Source organism: Acipenser ruthenus, chromosome 26, assembly GCF_902713425.1.
Source record: "Acipenser ruthenus chromosome 26, fAciRut3.2 maternal haplotype, whole genome shotgun sequence".
Taxonomy (NCBI): domain Eukaryota; kingdom Metazoa; phylum Chordata; class Actinopteri; order Acipenseriformes; family Acipenseridae; genus Acipenser; species Acipenser ruthenus.
This window is the reverse complement of record NC_081214.1, coordinates 1,129,387-1,155,862: the sequence shown is the minus strand read 5'-3', so window position 1 is coordinate 1,155,862 and position 26,476 is coordinate 1,129,387. Positions and strand designations below refer to the sequence as shown.

Sequence of the window (26,476 nt, the reverse complement as noted above, 5' to 3'; positions counted from 1 at the left end):
GTATCTGTGGCCCCGTGGTGAACACACCGCTGTTCTGCTTTCAAAGGTGTCAGCAGGACCTTTAATGTTCACGGAGCACACAGGACCACAGCTGAAATGTCTCCCCCGAAGGACAGTTTGGTCGCTAAGAAGTTAGAAAATGACAGGATGCTGCTGTTGAGGTCATGCTTCTGAACCTTGTTATATGAGATATAAGAGAGTTGCATTCAGAGGCTTCACAGCCGTACCATGAATTAAGCCTAATGCTTAGCACATTGCAGCTTGTCTTTTTAACCCAATTCTGAATTTGTCAAACACTCTGTTAAATACAAGCCCTGCAAACAAGGTCTTGCTTGTGGCTGTGCCCGATGCATTACTCAGCCTCTTTTAATCTTGGCTCTTAAAACTCTCCTGCTTTGTTGGTGTTCACTTTGTGTGTTTTGTTGATTTTGGTTTTGAAAGGGCATCATTTAAACTGTGTACGTGCATCCTAAGCTGGGTATTTCTCTGTGAGCGAGTGTCTCTGTGTCTCTCTGTGTGCGAGTGTGGGTGGTTTATTTGTATCACTTCTAGTTTAAAGATTTTCCAGGAAAGCAAATTTAACATCATAAAAGCAGACAGAATCCAGATAGGCTGTGTCTCTCTGGGGCCCAGATGAATTTAAACAAGTGTGCGTTTGCTGCATCTCGGAGGTTCTGAGCGTGAAATGCAATATACCTGTGTCTCCGGCTGTGTTTCTAACAGCTTTTATTCCCGCATGTCCTCAGGCAATACGTTTTGTTGTTAATAAAACTCAGCACCAGAGTTCCAATTATATTTTCAACTTGGATAAAACAGGCTGTCAGTTAACTTCCCACTACTGGCTGAACGAGACATTAGCTGTGCATTTGTCATTTTGAAGACAAACTCGCTTTTTTAATTTAGAAATCGCATGCAACCCATGGTATTAAGCTGAGGGTATAATAAACAGCTGTGTTCAACTGCCTCATTATTGAATTATAAAGCGAATAGACTTGTTGAAAGGCACTGCAAGTATTTAAAAAAAAAATCTACTGTGCTTTTGTACGTTGAACATTGGATATGGTTATCTCTTTCAGATCCTTGCTTCAGTTACAGCACTTGGTCACCCAGTGGCGCTGTGTGTGCTGTGTTACAATCAGTCATGTAATGCACTGACAATATTTGGAAACCAGTGGCATTGCATGCCAAGGTCCCTGATTAGAAAGAACGTGCGTAAAACCACATTTTAGCAAGGTCAGTTTATCTGGAGATGGGATACTTGCTTCACAAGCCAGAGTTCTACTGCAGGTGTGACTTATCCACGGGCTCCATGCCTGAACTAATTTCGTTCCCCTTGCCCTGTGAAGGGTAGCCCGTTATTAGAGGTAATAAAGTACAGCACCAGCATAGGGAAGATGCTAATAAGACATGCAAATCCCTGTGCTGCACGCTGTAACAAGTACTGTTTAACATTCACAAAATACATTTAAAAGCCTATTTTATTCGAGCTTTGGAGGCAGCCAGTTGCTGTGTGCTGCTAATAAAAGAACACACTGTTACTGCATTAGTCAGGTCCGGTGTTGCACCCCATGCGTTAGGCAGTAATGAGCCGTGTCAATGGTAAGAGCTGTGGTGCTTCAGCTCATTCTCTGCAGTGACACGTTCCTGTCGTTTTATCCTGAGCTCCACTCTCTTGTTTTGAACCCATGATCAGGAGTGGCATTGCCTGTCGCTTTTTCTTTCGTCCAGTTTATCAAGTTTCAAATGTGTCCGATATGTCTTGTATAGTCGTCCCGTGTTCTACAGGCAAGGTGCAAAACTGGAGCTGTAGAGCGAGGGTGGCAGTGTACTAGAACAAGGGCCATGAAAAATGGCACTCAACCAATTTCAGATCCGTCCGCTCGCGTGTACAGTGTTATGGGTTTGGGCGTACCGAAAAGCGGCTGTGTATTGAACAGCATGCAGTAATGCTGGGATTACACACCAGCTACAATGCATGGCGTACCGTAATGAAATGCCATTCGTGTCCTTTAAGGCCCATTAGCTGCCATGCCGGGTACCTCTTTTGTTTAGCCCTGCATTGCACTCAGTACATGTTAATACGCTCCCAGTATTGGCGGTGTGGTCTCAGGCTGCACTGTGTGTCGCCTCACAGAGAACCGTGAGAAAGCGGTCTGCGTGTCACAGATACTGCTCCCCTCTATTCTTCCTTTGTCTGAGTTTCTACTCTTCTGTTTCACTGCCTGGCGAGTCCTGCCAGCTCTGCACTGATAGCAGGCTCTCAGGAATTAACAAGGACTCTGCTCTCTTTTCATGGCCACACAGTTCTGTTTAAGGACAAACAGCACTGTATTGATTTTCCTCTTCGCTATTTATAAAATAAGAAATGGCACGTTTTATTATTCTCCGAAGGGCAAGGGTGAAATTTTTGTGTGCATTGGGGAGTTGTCCTGCAGTGTGTGTGTGTGTGTGTGTGTGTGTGTGTGTGTGTGTGTGTGTGTGTTCAGGAGCCATTTATCTTGAAATCTGACTACAGAATGGAAGAGAGAAGCAGAGAGGATGTAGGTGGGTTGTGCGTGGGGCTTTAGTATTTAGTATTAAGTTACTTGCGTGCCTTTTCTGAGACGAGGCTTCAAGGGCAGTACAGAACCCTGTTTTGATTTGAGTTGTGAGAGCCGCTGTACTGTGGGAGGCACGTTAGGAATGTGTTGCTCTGAACTTCGGCACAGTCCAGCACAGTAAGGGGTGAGATGTCCAGGGATGAAGAACAGGGAGGGGCGCGTGATTCCTCAGGTCAGGATTATCGGGGTCCCTCTTGTGGGTAGCCAGTGTCATTGCCCCTCTCCTTCCATGAGCACTGAAGGGTTTCAAGCAACAGTATATATGAATACATACAGTATAAAGTTTCACTGTGTGCATTCCCAGAGGCAAGCTCTGTCCAGTACTTGACAAAAAATACCATTGAAATGAAGACAGGCGTAAAGGTCTGGGGAGTCTCTCTCTCTCCTCTCCTCTCTGCCTCTCTCCTCTCCTCTCATCTCATCTCTCCTCTCTCTCCTCTCATCTCATCTCTCCTCTCTCTCCTCTCCTCTGTCTCTCTCCTCTCTTCCTCTCCTCTCTTTCTTTCTCTCTCTCTCTCTCTCTCTCTCTCTCTCTTTCTCTCTCGCTCTCTCTCTCTCTCTCTCTGCTGTTTTGAATTGAGAGTGCTATATTGTTATCTCTATTGAGAGAGACAGTTACATGCGAGTCAGACTCAGCCCCTGTCAATTCCCATTGCTCCCTGGCACTGCTCCACCTGTGTGCGTTGCAAACCCTTTCAGAGAGAGAACACCAGCGTGTGTCTCAGGGGCCAATCCCATTGGAGATCCCATGTGTTCCATGATGCGCTTCGGACCTGTTTTGATTAACTGGTTGCCTAGCGACTGTTACCTGGGAGCAGTGGGTCTCCAAACAAACTGATCCAGTTTCAGATATGGATAAAATGTTTTATAATCCACTTGTTATTGTTTCTGTTCAAATCCATGATTTATCCTTACATGATGTAACGGTGTTCTATATATACATTTTTACTTCTATCTTTAAATCTGTATTAATTGTAGTTATTTTATATAAACTTATATTTATATTATCCTGTGTGTGTACAGAATATGTATCTGACTGTAATATTCTTTTATGTCTTGCAGGTAGAAGATGCCATGCTTATGTTTGATAAAACTACTAACAGGCATAGAGGTAAGATTTTTTTTCCTTTCACAGCTGACACTGTCACTGTTGGCTTCCTGACCGATTTTGTCCTGGGGTATGAACATAACATTTAGGCACAGAGCTTGTGGTGAATGCAGATCTTTTTAAATGCAGGGTATGGGTGCAAGTAGTTTGAGCCGTCCCAGCACGGCTGAGCCCAGACTAAGCACAGAGGAGCTGGTAAACCTGGGAACGGCTCTGTACTGCAATACAATCCTCGTCATTCAGCCATCCCGAGAAGTGCAGTGCAGATTTGGTGCTTTGCAGTCAGATCGTGTGGGCACTAAGCTTCTGCAGATCTTATCTCCCTCTTATCTGTGCTTGATCTGGGCTCTTGGGGCAACTTCCTTTTGTAAGAAGACGACAATCTCCCAAGACTGCTCCTGTACGCTGTATGTTGGCACATTTTTGAACGAAGCCATAAACTTGTAAAATAACTCTGAGAGTGTTGTAAATGAAGATAAGGAGCCCTAAACCGCTGCTACTGGTATTGCTTCTGATTTATTAGGTATGTTTTGAACAAATAAAGGGCACAGGAGGGCATAAACTGAGCCACGTCAGGATTGAGGCTGTGGAAACGCGTGCAGGTCCATGTGGCAAAGCTTTACTGTAGGGAAATGAGCCCCGTATTTCTGAGTATCACTGGTTTAAAATAAAATTAAAAAGATGGGCGCCGTGCAGTGCAATGCAGAGTTTTGCCTTTAGAAACCCCTCTCTCAAAACCACACACAGGGGACTTTGTTCTTTTTCAGCATTTGAGCCACTGCTTTTTTAAAAACATGTTTGTTGCGCTTTTGAGTAGAAGATGAGGAGATAAGGTGCATCCCTCTTTTCATGTTTGTTCTGAGTGGGGGAATAAAAATAGCCACTAAACATTGCTTTCAGAATGCCAGCGGCTTGGATCTTGTGGGATTCATTTCCTCAGGAGGTCTGGGGTCTGCAGCCAGCGAGTGGTTTTAAATCCTGCTTCAAAACCACTTTAGATGGTGTGGAGAGTATTCCGGGATGCTTGCATGAAGGAGTATGTGCAAGTGGAAGATTGTATTGTAGTGAATTGTTTCACAGGCATGCAAAGTCAGGTGAAAACATTAAATCTAGCTGTGCTTTCATTTCCCATTACAGAATTTAACATGTATTTATTACACAGAACTGTTTGCTCTGTGTTCCCAAGTACCAGGAGAATAACTGGCAGAATCAATCTAGCAAAATGGGTTTAAATCCCTGTTTATGAACCTCCTGCTTCGTAAATGAGTTTTTTCTTTCTTCAAACCGATTCAACCGTTCTCTGAGAGAGGAGTCAGTCAGGCTTTCCTCCCGGCAATGCAGTTAGCTGTGTTGATGAAAGAGCAGGATCCCAGCCTGTCGTTTTATTGATACAGTTAAGAGAAGCTGCCTCCTTGTTTGTTTGGAAAGTGTAGTCCTACTCTCTCTAGAACACATGTTGTTTTTTTGTTATGTTTTTGTACCGGCTCTCATTTGGATTCACCGAAGCTGAGAAGTCCGATCAGGGAGAGTTTTTTTGAGATTTAAAATCCCCGTCTGCCTGAAGCTGCATTAGCTGTATGACTTGAAATTGAATCCTGGTAATACTAGACTTCAGCTTGCAGTCTACAAGGTGAGCTTTTCCTTGTAAAAGCTCTGGGATGCTGTCTGATGCAGTGCTGTGCTGCCTGGACGTTAACTCTTAGAGAAGCTCATAAAACAGCCCTGACAGATTCTGATCGGCGTTTCCTACACCACTCGCTCCGGGGGTATATGTTTGCTGGCCGACAGGTCTCCCTAACAGCTGAATCGCCTAATAAAAAGCACACACTGTGGAGAAGGTAAATGCAGCTGGTGTCACATTCAGAAATTGATGATTTTAGTTAGCTTGAAATGAATTCGGGGGAAGCAACAAAGAACTTAATTAACTTCATTGACAGTTGCTTTGCTGAGTCTCTTCTTGCCAGCAGTGATGAGGTGGTAAAAAGCAGCGAGGGATGTTTTCTGCTGCAACCTTTTTATAGGGTCACAGCTTGCAATGAGCAAATAGCCTCTATTCTGCTCTTATTATATGAGTCGACACAATAAAATACCGGCGCTCTGCACAAACCAGACATTTTATATAATAGACTGGCGTCTGTACAGCTACGCTCCGCGGTAATTTGAAGTATTCAGCAATGTCCTTCAGACAGCACCTGTAAGGTTATAATGAAATGGCTGATAAAGGCCATCTCTTCTGTCTCCGGTAAACCTTTTGAAACACTGGAACACTCTTCACACAGGAATGTGTTACAGATAAGATTAGTCTGCATCAGCATCCCCACCGCCTTTAACCCATTGAGTAACACTAGATGGGCTTTTAATATACGGGCACATTATCAGTAATGTGTGAACAATTCATTGTGTTTGACCTGTGGATCACTCCCCACCCTGTGTATTATACACTCTCTAATCGGTACAGTGGTTTTGAGTTTAAAACATGTTACAGATTCTCACACAAAGCCTATTAAAGAACCCTAACAAACACATCTATAAGAATGGGTGCGTGGTTTAACTGATCAATGCATACTAAAGCACATTTCTACAAAGCAGTAGAATTGTTTTTTCTTTTTTCTTTATAAAATAATAATTACATTTTATTCATTTCATTGTACAGAATGAAAGGGGAAATCTTTCCTGAGACAGCATGCAGATTGTGGGAGCTGTTATTAAAAGAGAGACATTCTTGGCTCTGGCAGCACCGAGCCTGTTTGTGTGCGGCCTGTGTTTCAAGCTGAATGGAGCGCATTCTGCTCTTGGGCAGTGAAACAGTGAGCTGCATTGTTCAGGTTGTAATCAGCTTACCTGATTCTAAAGCAGGATGGATCTAACTGCTCATCCTCCTCATCGTTCAGGAAGACTTCTTCTGCGCAGTGCAGGATACAGGACACCAGCTGTAGACAGCGGTTCGAGTCATGGGCAGGGGACTGGCTGCTCTCCACACCTGCAGGTTTCGCAGTGCAGTGCAGTGCAGTGCAGTGCAGTACAGGCTGCAGGTGGTCGATATAAAGTGGGGAGGTTGGGAATCCCAAAAGAAATCTGGAGTACACTGTGGAATATAGGGTAGTAGCCTGACATGGAATGCGTTTTTTTTATTTTTTTTAGTTTTGCGTCCATGAATTATATTTGAGTGCTTTTCGGAGGGATTGCGGATGTAGCAACGCTGAAAACTTCAATATGCAGAGCATGAAAATCAGTTTGGCAATGCAAAATAAGCACAACATTTCTGCAGCGAACAAGCCCCAAGCCTGCCTTTTTAGACCCTTTCTCTTTGTGAGGCTACCTACTGCCTACCTACTGTACCTGCTTGAAGTGCCGGTGACAGCTGGTGGAGTTGTTTGCTTTGTGTTTTCCACTGGTGAAGGCCTGTCCCACACTAGGGCATTTCCACTGTGCCGCTGGGGTCCGTTATTCAGTCACCTCACAGGAAGCAGGACCGGGCTTCTGTGAAACCATGTGTGTTACTGTAAGCAGCATTTGTCTTCCACGCAGACATCTACAAAACGGATGAGAGAGAGAGAGTCGAGTTGATCTATGGCACAATCTCCGCGCTGCCCGGCACATTACATTGTTCTGCACGCTAGCTTTGCAAACAGGTTTATTTTGGAACGCTTTGGGGAGAAATAGCATGCGTTGGTGAACAGCACAGTTTGAGGCACTTTTTCAGTATGTGACTGAAGACTAGTGTTGTGCTGTGCATCATTATCTCTGAAAAATCTAGTCATCGTAGCGTACCCAAAATGTAATCAAGACCTTGGAAAGAATGCGGCTCCAGTGGGGATGCTTCTGTTTATGAAGAAGTGTGTTTGGTTTCAGCAATACCGTAGTACCTGTGTTACTGATAATACTTCAAAACAGAGGGGCTGCCTGCATCCCAAACTCTGCAGATGAGACAAACAGGACAGAAGGACAAGGAACAGAGCAACCGTGTCGCTAAAACAGTGTCCCGTTTGGTTTATTCCACACTTAAAATATAGAAAGCAGAGTCTGGATATATAAACAAGCTTAGTTAGTGTTTATTTACCTATTCTCCTATTTTATATATGGTTTGGCTGGCCTTTGTGAAACCTTGATAAGTCTTTTTTTCATTTGAAAGCCATCGGTATTGCTCTGCATTGTAATCTCTTCAAGTGATTGCAAGAAGCTGCCACTGGTTTCACTGAAATCCTTTAGTTGGAAAGCGATTACCTCTCCTCGGTTGCACTGTACCAGGCATTTTAATTTAAGATTTGTTTTATTATTTTTATTTCTCAATCTGTTTATAAGCAGCCAATGCAGCAGTGAGATGTCACCTTCACAAGAACTTTCCAGAGACAATAGTAGCGTTTAAAAAAAACGCTTAAAATAACTTCTAATAACTGGCTTGTAACTTGCAGATTGTCCATTTGCATATGAAGCAGAATTTTTTTTTTTTTCTGAAGACCGAATTAAGTTGGTAATTATCTCATTGTGTTTTCAACTGTAGCAGGGATGGAAAAGTAACCCAAGGATTCTCAATAAAAAAGAGCATTTTATTTGATGTATTTTCATGTGTGCTGATGGATACGTTTTCGTTAACAGATCCTACATTAATGTGAAGAATACATGATTGTCTCATTACCGTAATTCCACTGCAAGACAGCTACACGTACATGCTAAAGGTACAGGTTTTCTTGCAGAGAGGTACAGATTTCCTTGTGCAGACTGGAAGTCTCCTTTCTAGAAACAAGGAAACTTTGAGACTCCAGAAACCATCCTGACGTAGACCAATCAGAAGAGGCTCTTCAGAGCATGTGACCCATTGATCACGTGACTCAGCAAGCTGGCGTCTCCCATGTGGTTTTGACCAGCATAGCTCATTTTCACAGCGGCAGCACTCAATCAAACATTGATGCTGTCTTCCGTGTTCACACACGGTGGAGGGAACAGCCGTGCTGTGACGCTTGAAGAAGCAGTGAAGAAACATTTACACTGAATGCAGAAAAAACGAATACTCCCCTTGACACTTTTATTGATTGTGCCAATTCACTAACCTTGAGAAAGTGTGTGATTTAAACATGATGAGAAGGGAGCACTGTGCTTAGTGTTTACGACTGGCAGTATGATCTTTTAGAATGTGCAGGACAGTATCCCACAATCCTCATGTAGATAATCGGAAAATGTTTTAGCTCTGTCTTTTGCTGAAACATTGCATTTTTTTTTGTTTCTTCGTTGGTGCAGCCTCCATGTTGAGTTTCTGCAGAGACACGCGAGTGAAGTCACATGATGAATTAACTCGGCATGGCTGGGTAGAGTGGAAAAAAAAATAAAAAATGAAGTTGCCATGAGAGACGACACTGCAAAAGTTCTAATTCCGTTCCCAATGCCCAATTCTACGACCGTGGAAAATCAGTAGCCCTGAATATGTGATGTGTGCAGGTGCTGTTGAAGGCAGCTGTTGCCCTTTTGAGAAACATCTCTGAAACTGTAATGGCAGAGTAGGAAGGTTGGCAAGACAACTAAATGTCATTGCTACTTTACTGTACTTCCTGTATGCAGGCTGGCTGATTTAAACTAACCCAAGCTGCCAGCTGTAAGTTAATGCCAATTAATGTCCTTTCAGTCTTGCGTGTACAAACCTACACAATATCAGGGTGTCCTGACCTAGAACTTACTATGTTGACTTTTACACAGTGTTTTTTGATTACTTTATTATCTACACAGCGTTTCTGTAATAATGATCTCCTATGGTAAGGCCTGTGGGTTTTGGAAGTGTGTGTGGGTATATATAATTATAGTTAAGACTTTCAGTGGTTAGCTTGGCGTTATTGAAGAATTGATAGAACACGGCAGCGATGCATCAAGTCCCAGCATTCCGGAAGGAACTCTGAACATTCTGTATTTTCTCTAGATGTGGCAGTCACACAACATTGAGAAGATTTTTTTTTTCTGGATCTTCCTTAGTGTTTTGTACTGTGTCTCTTTTGCTATATTAAAACCAGATACTGTTTTTATTTTAGAATTTTTTTTTTTTATTATTATTATTATTTTTAAATGTTTTTATTTATTCATTTTTTTCTCCAGTTCCGGTAATGGATGCAGAAACCACAGCTATCTGAAGGAAATACAGATTCCCCCCTCAGGAAATGAGCATACCAGGGCAGGATTGTCATGTTATTGTTAGTTATGCAAGTGCTGCCCTTTAAAACATGCAACATATCTCTCCACGACCCTGGCAAATGTACTTTTATGAGCTAGAAACTTAAATGCAGCTGAATTGTGTGACTGCATTATAGTGTGTTTACACCATCCCTGTATTCAGTATTCAAACCACTGTCCCCAAACATATCAGACCTCTGTTAAATCACCTCTCTAATGGGGACCAATAAGCTGTAAAACTACCAAGCCCTCGGATGCATGTTCATGTCACCCAATAAGAACGAACACCAGCAATAACATGCATATAGATGTTTGATCCTGGTGCATGTGCCTGTGATTGGACGTGGAGGGGCTGTTTTCCAGTAAGCTGACCGTGTTGTAATAGGATGGAGCAGGACAGCCTGTCTTTCTGTCTTGTAGAGAAATAACAGTCATTTCCTCTGCGGTAAACAGCAGGATGTTCCACTCCTCTGCATATCAAAATATTATGGATGGTTTTCAAAGAAAGGCATTCCTCTCGTCCAAGCCTCCCGGTGTCTCTGGGTTTGTTTACCCTGGTAGTGTGCGTGTTCCTCCTCGTCTCGGAGACGGGGTCTCGAATTCTCCGTGCTCCTTCGTGCTGCCTTTCATGCAGATGGCTGCTAACCCCTGTAAGCTCGTGCCACAGCGCTGCACTGTCATCTGAAACACTGCACAGCTTCACAAACCTGAGAGGAAAGTGAAAGGTTTCCAGTGTCTGCTTGGAACGTTTTTGATACACCTCCAGCACCCCCGCGAATCCTGTGACCTGCATTACTGTCTGCATTTCTGTAATGAAAAGCACCCAGTCAGGTTCCAATGCACTTACAGGTCAGTTTAATTCTGCCACTATTTGAAAGGATCAGGTTTAGAAATTTTAGGGCGCTGGTATTTAGTTCTGCACACTGCAATCCATGTGAATATATGAAATTCTGCCGTACCCCCAAACGTACTACCCAAATTACCTGCTGACACAATGCTAAACAAGGTACCTGGCCTGCCGAATTCTGTAACAATAAACAGAAGAAAAAAACACTTCCCTCAAGCCTGTCGGTGCTTATTTTCCCAGTAGCCCTCCTTTTCTCTCTCTCTCGCTCTCTCTCTCGCTCTCTCTCTCTCTCTCTCGCTCTCTCTCTCTCTCTCTCTCTCTCTCGCTCTCTCTCGCTCTCGCTCTCGCTCTCTCTCTCTCTCTCTCTCGCTCTCTCTCTCGCTCTCTCTCTCTCTCGTAGCAAGTGCATTGCCAACAGGTTGTTCCTCAGTGGCGGATGATCCAGCCTCACCAGGGGGGAAAGCAAACAGGGGTCGGAAGTCAGTTTTACAGACAGTGACTCATAATTGGTAAACTCCAGGTTTACAGAGAGAAAAAAAATAAATAAATAACATCAACATGCATTAGAATCGGAAAAGTGTGTGCGTGTGTGTGTGTGTTATTCTGTGGAGAAGTATTTTACTTCATAACAACTAGTGCAGGCCTCTCCGAGCAGTGAAAGCCGTGACCCTAATAAATATATAATGCAGTGGGTTTGATCAAAACCTCTACATAGCTAACAAAGGGCCGGCTGGGAATATGAGCATGCTTATAATGTGCTGGTAAGTGGAACATCACGACTAGATTCTCTCTTGGCAGCTCGTGTGATTTGTTTCTTTTATTGGGAGGTGTTGGTTAAAGAATTATTTTTTTCCTTTGCTGTTTCCTTTTTTCTTTCTTGGCTTGACTTGACTCGACTCAAACACTGGAATCCAGTTTAGTAAAAGCCTGCTACTTATTCACTACTTGATTGGGCCCATGCAGCTTAATACTAGTAACTTCTGACTTCAAAACATGTACCAGTTTAATAACTTTAGACTAAGATGTTCATGCAACTTAAAGGCCTAATAAATTAAACGGAGAAAGCTGCATCATTAACAGACAGATGGCCGATAATCAGAAGTGTTTAACGGATCATTAGTTATCAGATGCCCAATAAGAATATAAATTAGATTTTAGTTAAAATACTATTCATGCGTTAATGGATAAATAAATAATACAAAGACCACACCTCCTTGTTTTCCTGTATGGACAAAGTATTCTGTTAACATTTAAACCCCTATATAGATATTTGTCAGTGTTGTTATTCTTACTTTGATTTATGAGTTGCTTGCTTCTTTTCTCGCTGGATTTTGCTTCGTTCTGCTCCTGCGGGGAGCTTGCTTCAGTGGAGAGCTTGCTTCAGTGGAGAGGGGACACCCCAGGTTCATGGAGGGATTATAAATAGAAGGGCAGGATTGGGAGAGGTGGGGGCAGCACGGAGAGGGGCACAGTGGGCTTCATTGGCTGCCTGGGCAGAGGCAGCTGTGCAGGGAGAGGGTAGCAGCTGCGCCAGCCCAATCAGTCACTTGATGTGGAAATGGTTTTGATAAATAATAAAACAGTGGTAATAACCAGCTGCTTTTTGGGGTCATGTGACCCCAGCACAGCGTTCCCCCACAGATAATGGTTTAGAAAGGCTCTGATTGCCTCTATGAATTATTAACCAGACCCCCCGCCCCCTCTCATATCCTCACCTTTTCAGAGGTGGTCTCATCAGGGTTAACGAGCGTTCTGGATGTCTGAGGTTGTGTTTTTTTTTTTTTTGTTTTTTTTTTACAGACAATTTAAAAGTCTGCGATGGAGTTACATTTCAAGTTGTTTTTCGAGTCCCTTTTTAAAAGTTTACATCCTGGACAGTACCTTGCGTCTGCATGGTGAATGATTCTTCATTAAGTACCGGGGGTAGGATGACAGGATGGTACCTGAGCTTATGTCTGTGCAGGGGATAAACATACAGGAAGCCCTTTCCTCCAAGAGATCTCTCTCTCTCTCTCTCTCTCTCTCCACACACACACACGATGGATTCATATTGATCATGCATTCGCAGTACCTCAATCCCAGGCTCCCTCTATCCCAGGCTCCCTCTCTTCGGTTTTATTCATTTGATACGATGGCCTGGAGATCTGATCCGACTCCCAAATCCTGAGTCCGCTCTCCTTTCCGCCATTTCACCTCCACGCACTTCTGACATGCTGTGGTTGTCTGTACGTACTAATGACGAAAAAATCAAATTCAAATGAAAAAATAGCAATTTAGATGAATTTATTTACAGTGTTACAGGTTGCCATTTTTCCTTGAAGTGCTAACAGTGGGCCGCAGTGCCTAATGCAGCGGAACAGGTGTGCCTCTTGTAAAAAAAAAACAAAAAAAACGATGGATAGAGGATCTCCTGCCTGCGTGGCCCCTCTGTGTAACAGGGAGCTTGTTTCCTTGTATCTTGCAGTAGTTTTGCATGTGATATTTTTGTGACAAGCTACTAATAGGCGGCAGAACGCGACCCAAACTGATCTCTGTTCCGTTTTGTCTTGATTGGCTAGCTAATTGAGTAGACCAGACGGATCTTTATCAGTCTTGTCATCAAATCGTTGGGTTTGACGAGCTGTGTGGATGACTATTGAATTTGCGATGCTTATTTCAGATGTATGAAAGGTATTCGCTGGGCTTTGACATGTATTAATGCGCTTTTATAGTTTTACAAGAAGGGTAAATTAACTGGCAGGCTGCATCCCTACTGTACCTGCAGGAGATGAGAAATGAAATGTCAATAGCAAAGGTTAAAACCTGCGTTTTGTGTTTGTGTTTGCTGCTTCCCTATCTCTGAATCTCTGTGTCTCTCTCTCTCTCTCTCTCTCTCTCTCTCTCTCTCTCTCTCTCTCTCTCTCTCTCTCTCTCTCTCTCTCTCTCAGAGAGCTTTCTTTTAAAAGAAGTAATGCTTAGCCCAAACCAATCTATCAAACGTATGAATGCTGTATCAAAATAATAACTTGCTTTCGAGAGAGCCCTATCCATTTCCCTTCCCGGCTCTGTCTGTTACTTTCCCTCTCTTCCTATCTCTATCTCACCTCTCTCTCTCTCTCTCTCTCACCCCTGTTCTCTTTCTCTCTCTCTCTCTCACCCCCTCTCTCTCTCACCCCCCTGTCTCTCTCACCCCCCCGTCACCCTCTCTCGCTGTCGGTCTCTCTCTCTGTCTCTCTCTCTTTCTCTCTCTCGCTCACCCCCCCTCTCTCACCCCCCCTCTCTCTCTCGCTCACCCACCCCCCCCCTCCTCTTCACTCACTTTGAGATGAGTCTGACAGGACCCGATGGAAATGAATCAAGCCACATTGCACTGGAAGACAGTCTTCTGTCGCTTGTCACTGCAGTACTTTGTGCTTCAGATGTTCAATCAAAATGCTAATGTCTCTGGTAACATGGGAGTGATATTACTATAACACTAATTGATAGGAAAAGGAGGATGGGGGCTTGAGAAGAGTGGCTTATGCTGTATGCCCAGCCAGCCCACAATTCTTTTTTAATTACAATAGCTGTAATAAAGGGGAAGTAATTATAGAATCACCTCGGTTTCTCGGGCAACCGTTCGGAACATTCAGTCTTTTTTTTTTTTGTTTTGTTTGTTTTTTTCCTTCTTTTTTGTTAATATAAAGTCTTCCTCTTCTGATTTAAACAAGCCTGATGAAGATGGAGTAAGAAAAGAAAGCAGAGATACCGGATACAAAAGAAACAGCAGACGTTTTCTTTAGCATTGAATGAACCCGTCCAGCTGTTACTGCTTATTAAATAAATAATCTGCTTGCATTGAAATTGTTAAATAAAAATATGAAAGAAAAAGAAACAAAATACACCAGAGGAATTAAAGTCAAGAGATTATAGTCCTTTGACAGCTTTGTTGTTCAGCACAAAGTCATTTTACCTGCGGTTTTTACTGCAGTTCTCTTTCCTAAACTACTAGAGCTGCCTGCAGGTGTGAGTGTACAGGTCTGCAGTGTTGAAAGAGTTAAGTCCGAGAAGTGATCTAGCTACTGCTTTCTTCAGGGGAGAACATCTTTTACACTCCAGTGAAGGCCTGTGTGTCGGCCTCAGTGTGTGTCTATATAATGCATCTGGAATTAAAAATCCTTCTGTCTTCCAATTTGTCAAACTTCCTTTCAGAGCCGTGGCCGGGACGCGAGGGTGATTAATAGGCTTGAAGTTATTTCCGATGTGTCAGTATCTGTGCCTGGTTTCAAAGTGAGAGTGTTCGCTGGCTGTGCCCCCGGGAGAGCCTTCCATCTTATTAACTTGTCCAGGAGAGGCGGCTGTGTCTTTCTGGTGCTGGAGGGAGGGGAGAGTAATGGAGAGAGGATATGTGGCGTGGTGGGGTGCATCCAGCTGAAAACTGTCAGGCTGATCTGAAACCTTTATTTTAGGGGGTGGGTTGTTTTCTGAGGTTGATACGAGCGGTCAGGTGATCAGGTCATGCGAGCTACAGCAAAGGTTCCAGGATGCAGCAGCTTATCGAGAGCATCGCGCAATATAACTTCCTGGTCAAAAGGCAATAGACGGTGGCCCAAGCAAGTCACTAGTAATCACAGGTAAACTCCTGACTCCCATCCTCTCCCTGATCAATACAAAAGGAACCAGTCCAGCAGAAATAAAATGAACATTCCGTAACCTTTAGGGGCTAATCCATAATCAGAATCTTCAGAATTACATTCCCAAAATATTCTTGATAAACGGCTCTCCTGGAAACAAGGTTTTCCAAATCCTTACCCGGGTTTACAGATTTTTACAAACAATAAATCCATTCATCGCTGCCTAATGCCCGGCTGTGCTTGTAAAAGCGGTTCACTCAAGCCAGCTTCCTCATGTCCTGTTCACATCTTCACATTCACAACACAGGGCTGAGCAATCTGTGTCCTAAAAGTGCTCCAGTTTCCTGTACAGTAAATGTCAAACTGAAAATCACGACACAACATATGCTGTAGGAAGCGCCCATCTCGCTTCTCCCAAAGGCTGGTGGTTGCTGTAATGAGATGCCTCCGTTTCAGGAGATGGCCATGTTAAGTTTCGTGAATCTTTGTAACCTGCAGGTTAACGTATATTGCCTATACGTGCGTTCTCCCTGTTTCTTGTGGCAGTGCTTTTTCGGCTTTGCTCTTAATTGCAGCCTCCTCCCTCCGCACACAGGCAGAGAATTTCTTTTTCCCTGTGTGAGTGATGTGCTTAACGCTAATGATGTACAGATTAGCTGAGTGACTGACGGCATCATTGTTGGCCCTCAGGGTCAATGGCTAATCCACTCAGCCTTGTGTTCTAAACCAGATCCTCTGTCGTTTTTCAGGAGAGGTGGTGGTGAGGGGGGTGCCTAAAGCAATACAGAAAATGAGACCAGCTACATAACAAAACAAAAAGAAAGAATCAAAAGAAGCCAGCATGTTGGAAAATTAGCAGTATGCAACATACGCAAGTGAAAGAGTCCACTGGCCGCGTGCGAAGATTTTCCTTTCAAATGCTGCTGCTGCCGCTGTGGAACGGAGGTGCAGCAGGTTAATAGGAACAGGTTTTCTGTGATGGCTGTTGCTGGAGGGAAGTCTGGCTGCGTCGCGCAGTGTGAGAGGGGGCAGCAGTTATATTTAAAATGATGTCTCATTACTTTGCCTGTTTTTCCTATCTGATAAAATGATGTGACTTATAAAGTATGCATGGCATTGAATGAAATGCAGGAGAACGCAGGAATAAAAGCATCTGGTGCACAGATTCCTGAAAACTAAAGACAGTTAGCATGTGTGTTACATGCCGGCGAGTTACCCATTTAATTACCCAGAACTAAAAAACTAAATAGAATAAATACAAAACGAGACGCTCGATGCATACCTGGGCTTTTCAGAACTTGCCTGTTTCAGTGCTCTGTGATATAGTCAGCGGGAGCACGAAGAACAAGTAATATGGGTTCTTTAGAGTTTAGATTTCATTTCAGCTGCTCTGTCTCCTGAGAGCAAACAATGGAAACCTTATCGGGGGGACGGGGGCGGCTTTGTGAGGCGCAGAGGCCTGGGGGGGCACACGCCACTGATTGACGGCATAAACTATAGAAATATATATATATATATTTTTTTAGCATCAAGGAGTTCTGCGCTTTTGTACCCCAAGGGGCTGCGTCTTAACAAACAGCAGAGAGGTTAAGAAGCAAGCTCCCTGGGTTTATTCAAAGTGATATTTGACATCAGCATGACAGGGAGCACTTACGAATTCTTGTGCGGTATTTGAATAGAAGGCTAATGCTTCTCATTACAGCCGGGCGTAGTTTTTTCCTCGTAGCCGGTGCTTGCCCTGTATCGCGATCCCGTTTGTTTTTGTATTTTTGATGATGGCCTGTTGTTTCCAGCGTGGACCTCTTGACATTAAACCTTGCTTTTTTCCTGCAATGCAAGTTGAGCGCAACACCTAAGGAGTTATTTTTATTTGAAAATAACAAATCTGTCAACCAATCAATCAGTCTTTATTTCTTATATAGTGCCTTTCCTGTTAAGTCGCCTCAAAGTGCTTTGCAGATCAAAAAATGTATAATATAAAAAAAAATGTTTAGAGAAATAGTAAAAGATAAGATGATTAAATACCCCTTGAACTTGCATACATTAAAATAATTACTTATTTTAATTCTGAAGTAGTATAAGTAGTAGTATAAAATAGGATGATACGTTTCCCCTTTTTAAATACACATGCTAAGTAAAAGGTATATTCATCTTGTGGCTTGTTCGACAGGCAGGCTAGTTCACACTGTAGAGCCTACACCTTGTATTATTATCAGGAACATTTTTTGTAGATGCCTTTAAAAAACAATGCATCGTTTTTGTCATTTCTTTCTCTGCCAGCTTATGTTTTCTGTGAGTAATCACCCTATTTCTGCATGTAGATATGTTTCCATTTTATTTATGGGTTCTTATTTCATGGTGTCGCTTTCAATAACAGAGCAAATAAACAATTTACCGTCAAGAACAAATATACCTCAAATCAAGATTATTATTATTTTTTTCTCCTAAATAACAAGTAGCCACCTTGTGCACTTGTCTGTTGAAATTCAATAAAAAATAAAAAGAAAAGATTTGTGAAGAGTGGCGGTGTTGGAATGAAATTGATTTCAAGTAAGAACAGCAGTGCTTGGCTCTTCATACTGAAGAGTCTCTATAACAGCCGCAGAAAGTTATGCTAACATGTTGGAGTCAGGTTTTTAAATGCCAGCTTAATACAATCCTAATGTTATTGACGGAGCTTCACTGAAACTTTTGTTGGAGCTGGCAGTAAAAAAAAAAAAAAAAAAAAGACATTGTACAAGATCTAAAATGCAATCGGTCATTTTTAAAGTGGTAGTGAATAGATAGAGGGTTCACCGTGAACGGGCGTCGAGTACTGGAGCAGGTCCCCTAAAGTGGATCAGCTGGGTGTGAGTGAAATAACCACAGCGCCGTGTGCAGTGGGAAAGAAAGTATGTGCAGGACAACATGAGCTTTCCTTAGGTCAGGGTCTGTTTAGGATTTAACAACACGGTGTAATTCACAAGCAGTGAACTCGTCAGATTGGGAATGAATGCCAGATTCCAAAAATGAGATCCGCTAATAAATAAACAGATGCATCAACAAAACCACTCTGCGTCATTTTGATATGGAAGACTTTTTTGAAAAGATGTTTGAATATTTCTATAATTTTAAAAGGACTTCCCGTGACACTGAGAGCAGAGTATAGGGCCTCCATGCACAGGTAACTGCAGACTCACCATAGAGCTTTTTATGTTTCCCTCCCTGGTAAGACCAGCAGCCCTGAGACAGCAGCTGAGCCTTCACCAGATTAGGCATCTTCTGAGCAGAGAGCCTCCCCTCGGTGAACAGGCCTCTAATAGAGATGTCCTGGGCTGAGCGGACACACTGGGGCTGGCTTGTAGCTGCAGCAACGAGGGAAATCGGAGCTCCATCAAGTACGGCTAATGAGGAGCTCATCTGCAAGTTTACATAAAAGAGCTACTTTGAATTCAGAGGAGCCTGGTAAATCACAAAGAGGGCATGAGTGCTGAGTGGAATCGTGTATGCACGGAGCTTTCTCAACGGAGGGGCTGTACGTGCACGGCTCCCACCAGATACAGATATGCATTTTACTGTAGTGGTAGTGGTAGTGGTAGTGGTAGTAGTAGTAGTAGTAGTAGTAGTAGTAGTCATGTCTTCCTCTCTGAGATACAAGCAGGCGTGTCAGATTGAATCACTACTGATTCCTTGCAGACGGTGGAGTTATTTATTTGGTTTGTTTGTTTATTTTCCAAAGTGGTTAAAAGCATCCGTATCAGTGGGAGCAGGTTCCTCCGATATCCTTATCTGCTGCATGGAAAACCGAACTGCCACCAGAGGTGCTGTCATGCGAAGTAATAGCTAAACCTCTTTCAGGGGCTTGAATAAATGCAGTGTTACTGAACCCAGTGACCCTCGTGTGTATAATTCCTTCAGCTAAGATATACACCATGACGTGGGAGATAACCAGGCTTTTTATAAACTACAAAACTCCACTTTTACAGCAGTCTGTTTGTTTGTTTGTTTGTTTGTTTGTTTTTATTATCACCGATGCAATGCCAAGAAAATAATCTAATTGCTAAACTGATTTTTAAAATTCTTGGTTAATGATGGATTTCCACAATATCTGTAGTGATTCTACTGCCTTGTTGTTGTTTTTTTTTTATATTCCTTGCTTCCCTGATGTTAACATCACACAACGATGATGATGGTGATGGGGGAAACAGAAACCATTTAAAAAGCCATTTTCATGTCTCCTAGCTATTTAAGGAATTATGAAAGGAAATTGAGGGAATAGCATGAACAATGATCTGTTTAACCTCCAGAGACTTCTTAATGGCTTCTGACAATGGCAGACAGCTACCCATGAAGAGTTTTTTGACAGGGGATAAATCAATTTTTTTAAAAACAATGACAGCCGCTGACTCTTGCAAAGGGCAAAGGAAGATAGCTCTGCTCTCCAGCTCCAAACAGCGTTATTTGTAATAATTTATTTAACAGAAGAGTCAGCTTCGCAACATTTCATTATGGTTTTTTACTACATTTTAGGGAGTTTTTTTAGTTTTTTAATTAGTATTGCGACTTAGCTAGCCAGCACCCCGGGGGGTAATACACTTGCTCTTTTTGAAGAAAGTTGTCATTTCATGTTCCTGTCCCTGAGTGGAAAAAGTCACTTGTCAATTTTTTCGATAGGTTCAGCTCTTAGCAGAACAAACGCATGTGTCGGAAACACTTAACAAGCTGGAAATCCTCGTAAAATACTGTGAAGGCTGGCCCATGATTCATTAAAACACACACACACACATGGATAATGCATTAAAAGCCCAATCGTGTGCTGAATCATGAATAGAAGGAGATTTTCAGCAAATTGGGATCAGGTTACAATTCCAGGGCTCTGGTTTGAAGGATGGTCTTGTAATACCGAGCCTCCGGTTATATCTCAGATGGCCAATTTCTCCATGAACCAAAGTGAATTAGCATTCAGCAGGACTTATTAGAGTTATTATGAACTCTGGACATTCTATTAGAGCAGCAGTAGCACTATCTGTAATAGGTCATAAAGCATGGGCTTTCAACTGCATTAAACCCCTATTAAAAGCACTTTACTTTTTTAATTTTTTTTTTTTTAAGGATTTCAAGGACAGGATAACAGTGACAGTAGGGGAGATGAGCCTGTCGTTCATTAATAAAGGTGTCATTTGCTTTTCCGTGTGGTCTAGTCTCGCCACGTACTAATTCGAGAAAGTGGTGTGAGGATGTTTTAGAGCATGGTGCAGTTCCTAGGTGTCCTGTATAACTAGCCCTTGAGGTGAGTTCTGTTGCACTGTCATGGAATGCAGTGCAGTGCAACTTGGCTTTCTCCATCCACTCAATCAGCAAACAGCCCCATGCTGCACACCACACCACAGCTTTATTGCTGGGGGAGTTTTCCTGGGCAGTGAATGCTGGTGTGCCGAGACCTCCAGCATTCATTTCATACCAGTGGCCCAGCTTAGATCCCAGGAGAGAAAGCCAAGAGGTCAAATTAGTGCACCCCCCACCAGCTACTTCATACAGCAGCTTGACGCTGAACTTGAGACATCTGCCTACGAGACTGAAAAGATGTAGTACTTATAGAAGCTTATATTATTGCTGTTTTATTAAAGACTCATACTGAAAACAATATGCAAAGCAGCTTCGGGCAGAGGACTAGGCTTATCGCTTTGTGTTTTATTAGAAGAAATGAGCTTGCCATGTAACCTGTAGGGAGCCTTCAGATAAGCATGTTTAAAACGTGGGCGATTGGCAGAGCTGGTTTCACCTCCTCCCGGGAGCCCCCTAACTCTGTAGTAGGAGGGTAGCTCCTGTCTCAATAAGCTTCACCAGTGACGGTTAGGGATCCATAGTGAACCAAGACAAACGAAACATAGCGGCAGACACCAGCAAGAACGACAGTCGGCTTCTTTGTCGAAAGCCCTTGCATGCTTGGTACTCCTTTTGCCCCTTTTTTAGAGCATTCGTTTGGGTAAACTCTCATTTGGTTAAGTGAACTCTCGAGGACTTCAAATTTCAAACCCAAGTTTTTCTCCTCTGATACCCCTGCAGTTGCAGAGCCTGTAGTACTGGGCAGCATTAGCATACACCTATCCACAGAGGCATTGGGAAAATGTGCTCCACTGAGCGCTTGACATTTCACATGAATTTATAAATCCTTACTCTCGTTTCCGTGCCTCACACACACACACACACACACACACGCACACGCACACTGACTCAGAATCCGACTCCCTGTAGACTCTCCGCCCCACACAGATGATTACACTTTGGGTTTGATAGAGTAATGAAACATCACTACATATCGACTTGACAGGCATCGAGACAGAAGCCCTTTCAACCCCACAGGTGTTGGATCAACTGCTCTCATTTAAAAGCTAGCTGCGACTTTGAGATGGAAATGTGTCCCAAAGAAGTGATATTTAATATAACAGTGGGAGAAAAAATAAATTATACATGTATCATTTTATTTATTTTTTCCTTTCGTGCCGGTTACCCCAAACCAGTGTTTTGGGGAAGCGGGGAGAAAGTAACATATAGTCAGTATACTACATGGCTGATTTTTTTAAAACCATTTTACTCCCAGTGTACAGTCCTCCATTTTTTCAAAAAGGTAAAAAATAAATAACTTTTTTCAAGTTGAAAATGCAACCTTAATTGTAAGGTAGGTGTTTTTTTTCCCTTCTTTTCTGAAAAGAATGAGTCATTTACTCTTTGGAGTATTAGCCTTTGAAAACTGTCGCCTATCTTATGTAAGCTATTTGCTTCAAGTGTGCTTCAAGTCTGGTGGAACCTTGGGATAATGGAATGTGTAAAAGTCACCTTGGAAACGATACAGCAGCTGTCAGAGTGCCCACATGCGAGCTGGTATGTGCTGTGAGGTCTCCTGTTGTGTTCAGTGGTTGCTGGGAGGGGGGTGGGGTAGGCTGTACGGATAAGATCCCTTTTAACAAGGCAGCTGAAGAATTCAACTTCGTAATTACCTATATTAATGTGCAAATAAGTATGTGAATATGCATGAAGGTGTAGCAAACTGAGCCTTTTTTTTTGTGTGCGTGTTTGTTAAATAATAATGTATAACTATGTAATGTAAGAGCCAGTAATTGAGATGTAATTATCTATTCCAACACAATCTCCTGCTTGGCTCACTTTGATGAATATGTGCTTTGGATCTGATCTGATAAACTAACAGCAAAGGTGCTAAACGTTTTGAATTGTAAAATGGCCCCCCTCAGTCTAGGCTGGACGAGGGGCCTTTAGGTGTTGACTGTGATGAAGTCTTTAAAACATTTACCCGGTTAAGCAGAGCAGAACTTTTATCTTCATATAATTAAATGAGAGCCCTATTTAAAACGTGAAATAAATAAATAAATGAAACGATATGTGCCGGAGCTTTTTAATTGTTACAAATTCATCTTGGCACTGCCCTAGATCCACTGATTAAACAACTTGTGAAGTGCTGAAACAGCTCCATCATGTACTTTTACACATTTGATTATGCAACCAATTGTCAAACTTAATAAAATTGCAGATCAGCCCATGAAGCGGTGCACAGGCTAGTGCAGGGCACACGCACATAGGTGCACAGGATAGTGAAGGGCACACGCACATAGGTGCACAGGCTAGTGCAGTGCACATGCAGACAGGCTGTAGCTAGGAAGCAGCTGGGCTGACCCTGGCCCGTTTGATCTGAGCCAGGCTCGTCGTATGATGGAGAGGTTTAGAAATGCTGGCCTCGTGCTTCGTGAGCTTAACTATAATCAGTTTTGCATTGCCCTATAGAATTATCTAATGTTGCTTCATAAAGTCAAATAAAACCTGCTGAATAATATTACGTTAGCATATTGAATTACACACCGCTTTGTAGTTTTTTCATATACTTAACGAAAAACGGACACATTGAAAAATGTGTACTGCTATTATGGCTTCCGGTACACTTTTGCAGTATAATTTTGTAGTTTTTTTGATTAGACAGTGTTAAATAAAATCTCAAAATTATGTTCATACAGTTTTTTTTTTTATATATATAAATTGTCTCAATCCTAAATTGCTAGGTGATACAAATCGTTTGGCCCCAGCTGTATATCTAAATAAAAAAACAAGCAGCAGCTTAATGAAGTGGCCCCATTTCCTCCTCCGCCTGCCTGCCTCCTGTCTGCCTGCTTGGGGAATTTGAAGACTGATGATCTGCCGGTGTGTGTGTGTGTGTGTGTGTGTGTGTGTGTGTGTGTGTGTGTGTGTGTGTTTTTCTTTTTTCCCCCCTTTTCTCTGTTTGTTTCAAGTGCTTCAGACAATTGCTTTGTAATTGTATAGAGAGATAAGACTCCTTGACACTGGACACCCCTGGGCTGTGCAGGAGGAAATAAATCAGAAAAAGGATAATTGCACCTTGAAACTTGCCGACGCCTCTGTGATCTTCGCATTGCAAGCCAGGTATTGAGTTTGAGCCAGCCTGGGATTTAGTATAAACTTCATTGCCTCCTTCTTCTTCTTCTTCTTTTTTATTTTTTCTTCTTCTATTTAAGTGTATAACATTTCTGGCTTCTGCAGCGAAGGTGGAATTGATTTGATACACATAAGATTGTCAGAAGAGGAGGGAGGAGTTGGTGTGTTTCTTAATGTTCTCTGATTTAAAAATAAAAGTCTGCTGGCCAAGTTTTAAATTAATTTATTTAATTTTGGAGAAGCACCTTTTTGTTTTGCATCTTTTGATAAAGTAAGGAAAAGAAAAAGAGCTTGGTACGTAAGAGCTGGAATGACCCAGTTACATTTTCTTTAAGTTCGAAATCATAAACAGTTTTTCTTCCTCCCCCTTGCTTAATCAGGGACTGCTTTTGTTGGCGTTTTGAAAATCACTTTTGAAATTGCAATGTAATTAGGTTGTGCGCAGAGGCAGTGGAAGCTGCTTCGCTGGCAGCGTGCCTCCTTATACCTCGCTGGTAATGAGCTGTCAGTGTGGCAGTGTGCTCGTGACAGCACGCTGAAGCAGGGCTACTGGGGGTCCTGGACTCGCTCGCTTATTGCAAGAGGGGCATGCATTTTTGGAGCTTGTGAAAATCGCCGGATGGGCATCACTAGAGACTCTGTATCCACAGAACAGACTGCCCAGGGCTGGAAGCACCACCAGTTTATTCCCCTCCGACAGCTCCGCTCACCGCAAGTGGGAGCCTTAACAGCTATACAAAAGAGCCGGGCTCATCTGCATTCGTGGCTCTAGAGCTTTCCAGCTCCTCTCATCTCAGCGACAGGGGACTGAATCCATACCCGCAGTGCACCGCACAGCCCTGCATGTTACAGAAGCCAAACCCATAGCAGCCTTCAAACAGCTTCCTTGCCCCTGTGCCCCATCACCCCTACTGTACCTGGCTGTCTTTTGGTTTGGTTTGTTTTTTTTCTTCCCCCAAGTATATTCTTTAGGAGTAAATGTTAGCAGATTTACTTCTTGTTTCAGCCCATTTGATCTTAACCCTTTAATATATTAATGTATAATAATAATAATAATAATAATAATAATAATAATAATAATAATAATATAATAATAATAATAATAATAATAATCCTTTAAAGATTTTATAACGAAAGGTAGTCTTTTTTGGGATGCCTACTCTTTATTTTTTCTTTACCCTTGTTTACTAATCAAAGGTAATCAAAACGTCTCCTATTTGCTTACATCGCCACGAGCCTGCATTGCATGAGTTGCTCATTCTTTTACCTGTGTCTTCCCCTCAGCTACAAAGAATAAACACGTGCAGGTCTGCAGTGTGTGCGACAGCAGCTAGGCTGCTTCTAACTAGGACACTAGAATTGATGGCCCGTTGCTGTCGAGTGACCTAGATATACAAACCTGGACAAAATGGTGCTTCAGTATGGGAGCTGAGCTGAGCTACCCAGCAACAAGCTTTCTGTAAAGGATACAGACAAAAACACCTGCACCTCCTGACAGCCGTGCAGCAATATTATTCCAGTGTGTCCTGTGGGTCTTCCTTTCAAAGTATCTCATAATAATAGTAATGATAATACTGTAGTAATATGCAGTAGTATATACTGTAATACCAACAGTATAATAACTGTAATAGTGATCATTTCTAGTAGTAGTGTAATAATATAAATGATGATCCTATTGATGATGATAATAATTTTAATAAGCTGAAAAACATTCTTCTGATGGCACAGTTTTCTTCAATGATTTCGTCTTCACACGTTTACAGCATAGACATCGCTGGGAGTCCCAGGGGAGGGAATGTGTATTGGAGTTTATTGTGCAGATCTCTCTCCAGCCTCGGTGCTGCTGTTGTTGTTTTTTCTTACTCTCTGCGGGAGGGAGAGGGAGAGGGAGAGGCAGACTGATCCTCCAGTGCCACTTTGTTAATGAGTGATGCTTGACTTTGTGGGGGACATTTCGAAACTTTTAAACAACAAACAGTTTAACCAGGAACGACTTAATGCTTCACCTGACTGCGTTAAGAGCTGGTTTGTGTTCCGTCGATAAACCTGTGCTGCTGCACAGCATGTGACCTGCCGGAGCCCCCTCCCCGCAGTCTGACAGGTTCTAAGAGGCTTACAGCTTGTTTCAGCATTAGAAGACTCTTCGTGTTGCAGGTGCCAACAGCCACCTTGTTAAATGTGTTATCTTATGGCTCGAGAATGCAAACCTGTAATCCACTTCTAATCTGCTTAACATGAGCACCCTGTAAACCTGCTTTATCCAACAGAGGGGGGAAAAAAAAAAAAAAGACACTTCAAATTAGATGTGGACGCACACTAGCAGTGTGTTGGTATGACCTGATTTTTTTTAAATTTTTAAATTAGGAAGTACCATTAAAAGCAGAGCGTCTGTGAGGCTAACCGGTTGTAATTAGACAGACAGGGTCATCATACCTCACACGCTTATTAAAAGAGCAATTACATGTAATTACAGTGCTAATCAGTGAGGCCAATGCCTCCTCGAAATGGGCAAGATGTGAACACATTAGCCACATATCGTTTCAAAAACACTCTTTCACCAGGCGATTCAGACATTGAGCTAAGCTCTGTGTAGTAGCTAGTTAAAGCACAGGGATGTAGACCTGTTTGATAGAGTACAATGCAGCACAATACATTGGTGAAGTCTATTTCGTGACCAGCTTTTCCTGGCGCTAGTCAATGGCGCTTGGTTAGACCAGTTTATTTATTTATTTATTTA

At 42.6% G+C, this 26,476-nt stretch overlaps 1 protein-coding gene across 10 annotated transcripts in view; it reads left to right on the top strand.

Moving 5' to 3' along the window:
- Positions 1 to 26,476, top strand: part of msi2b (musashi RNA-binding protein 2b) — a 158,973-nt gene that overhangs the window by 72,901 nt on the left and 59,596 nt on the right. For all 10 annotated transcript variants that reach the window (XM_059001223.1, XM_059001221.1, XM_059001219.1 and 7 more), the window contains exon 7: positions 3,667 to 3,711. In XM_059001223.1, coding sequence (XP_058857206.1) covers positions 3,667 to 3,711 — 45 coding nt within the window. The remainder of the gene's footprint in view (positions 1 to 3,666; positions 3,712 to 26,476) is intronic.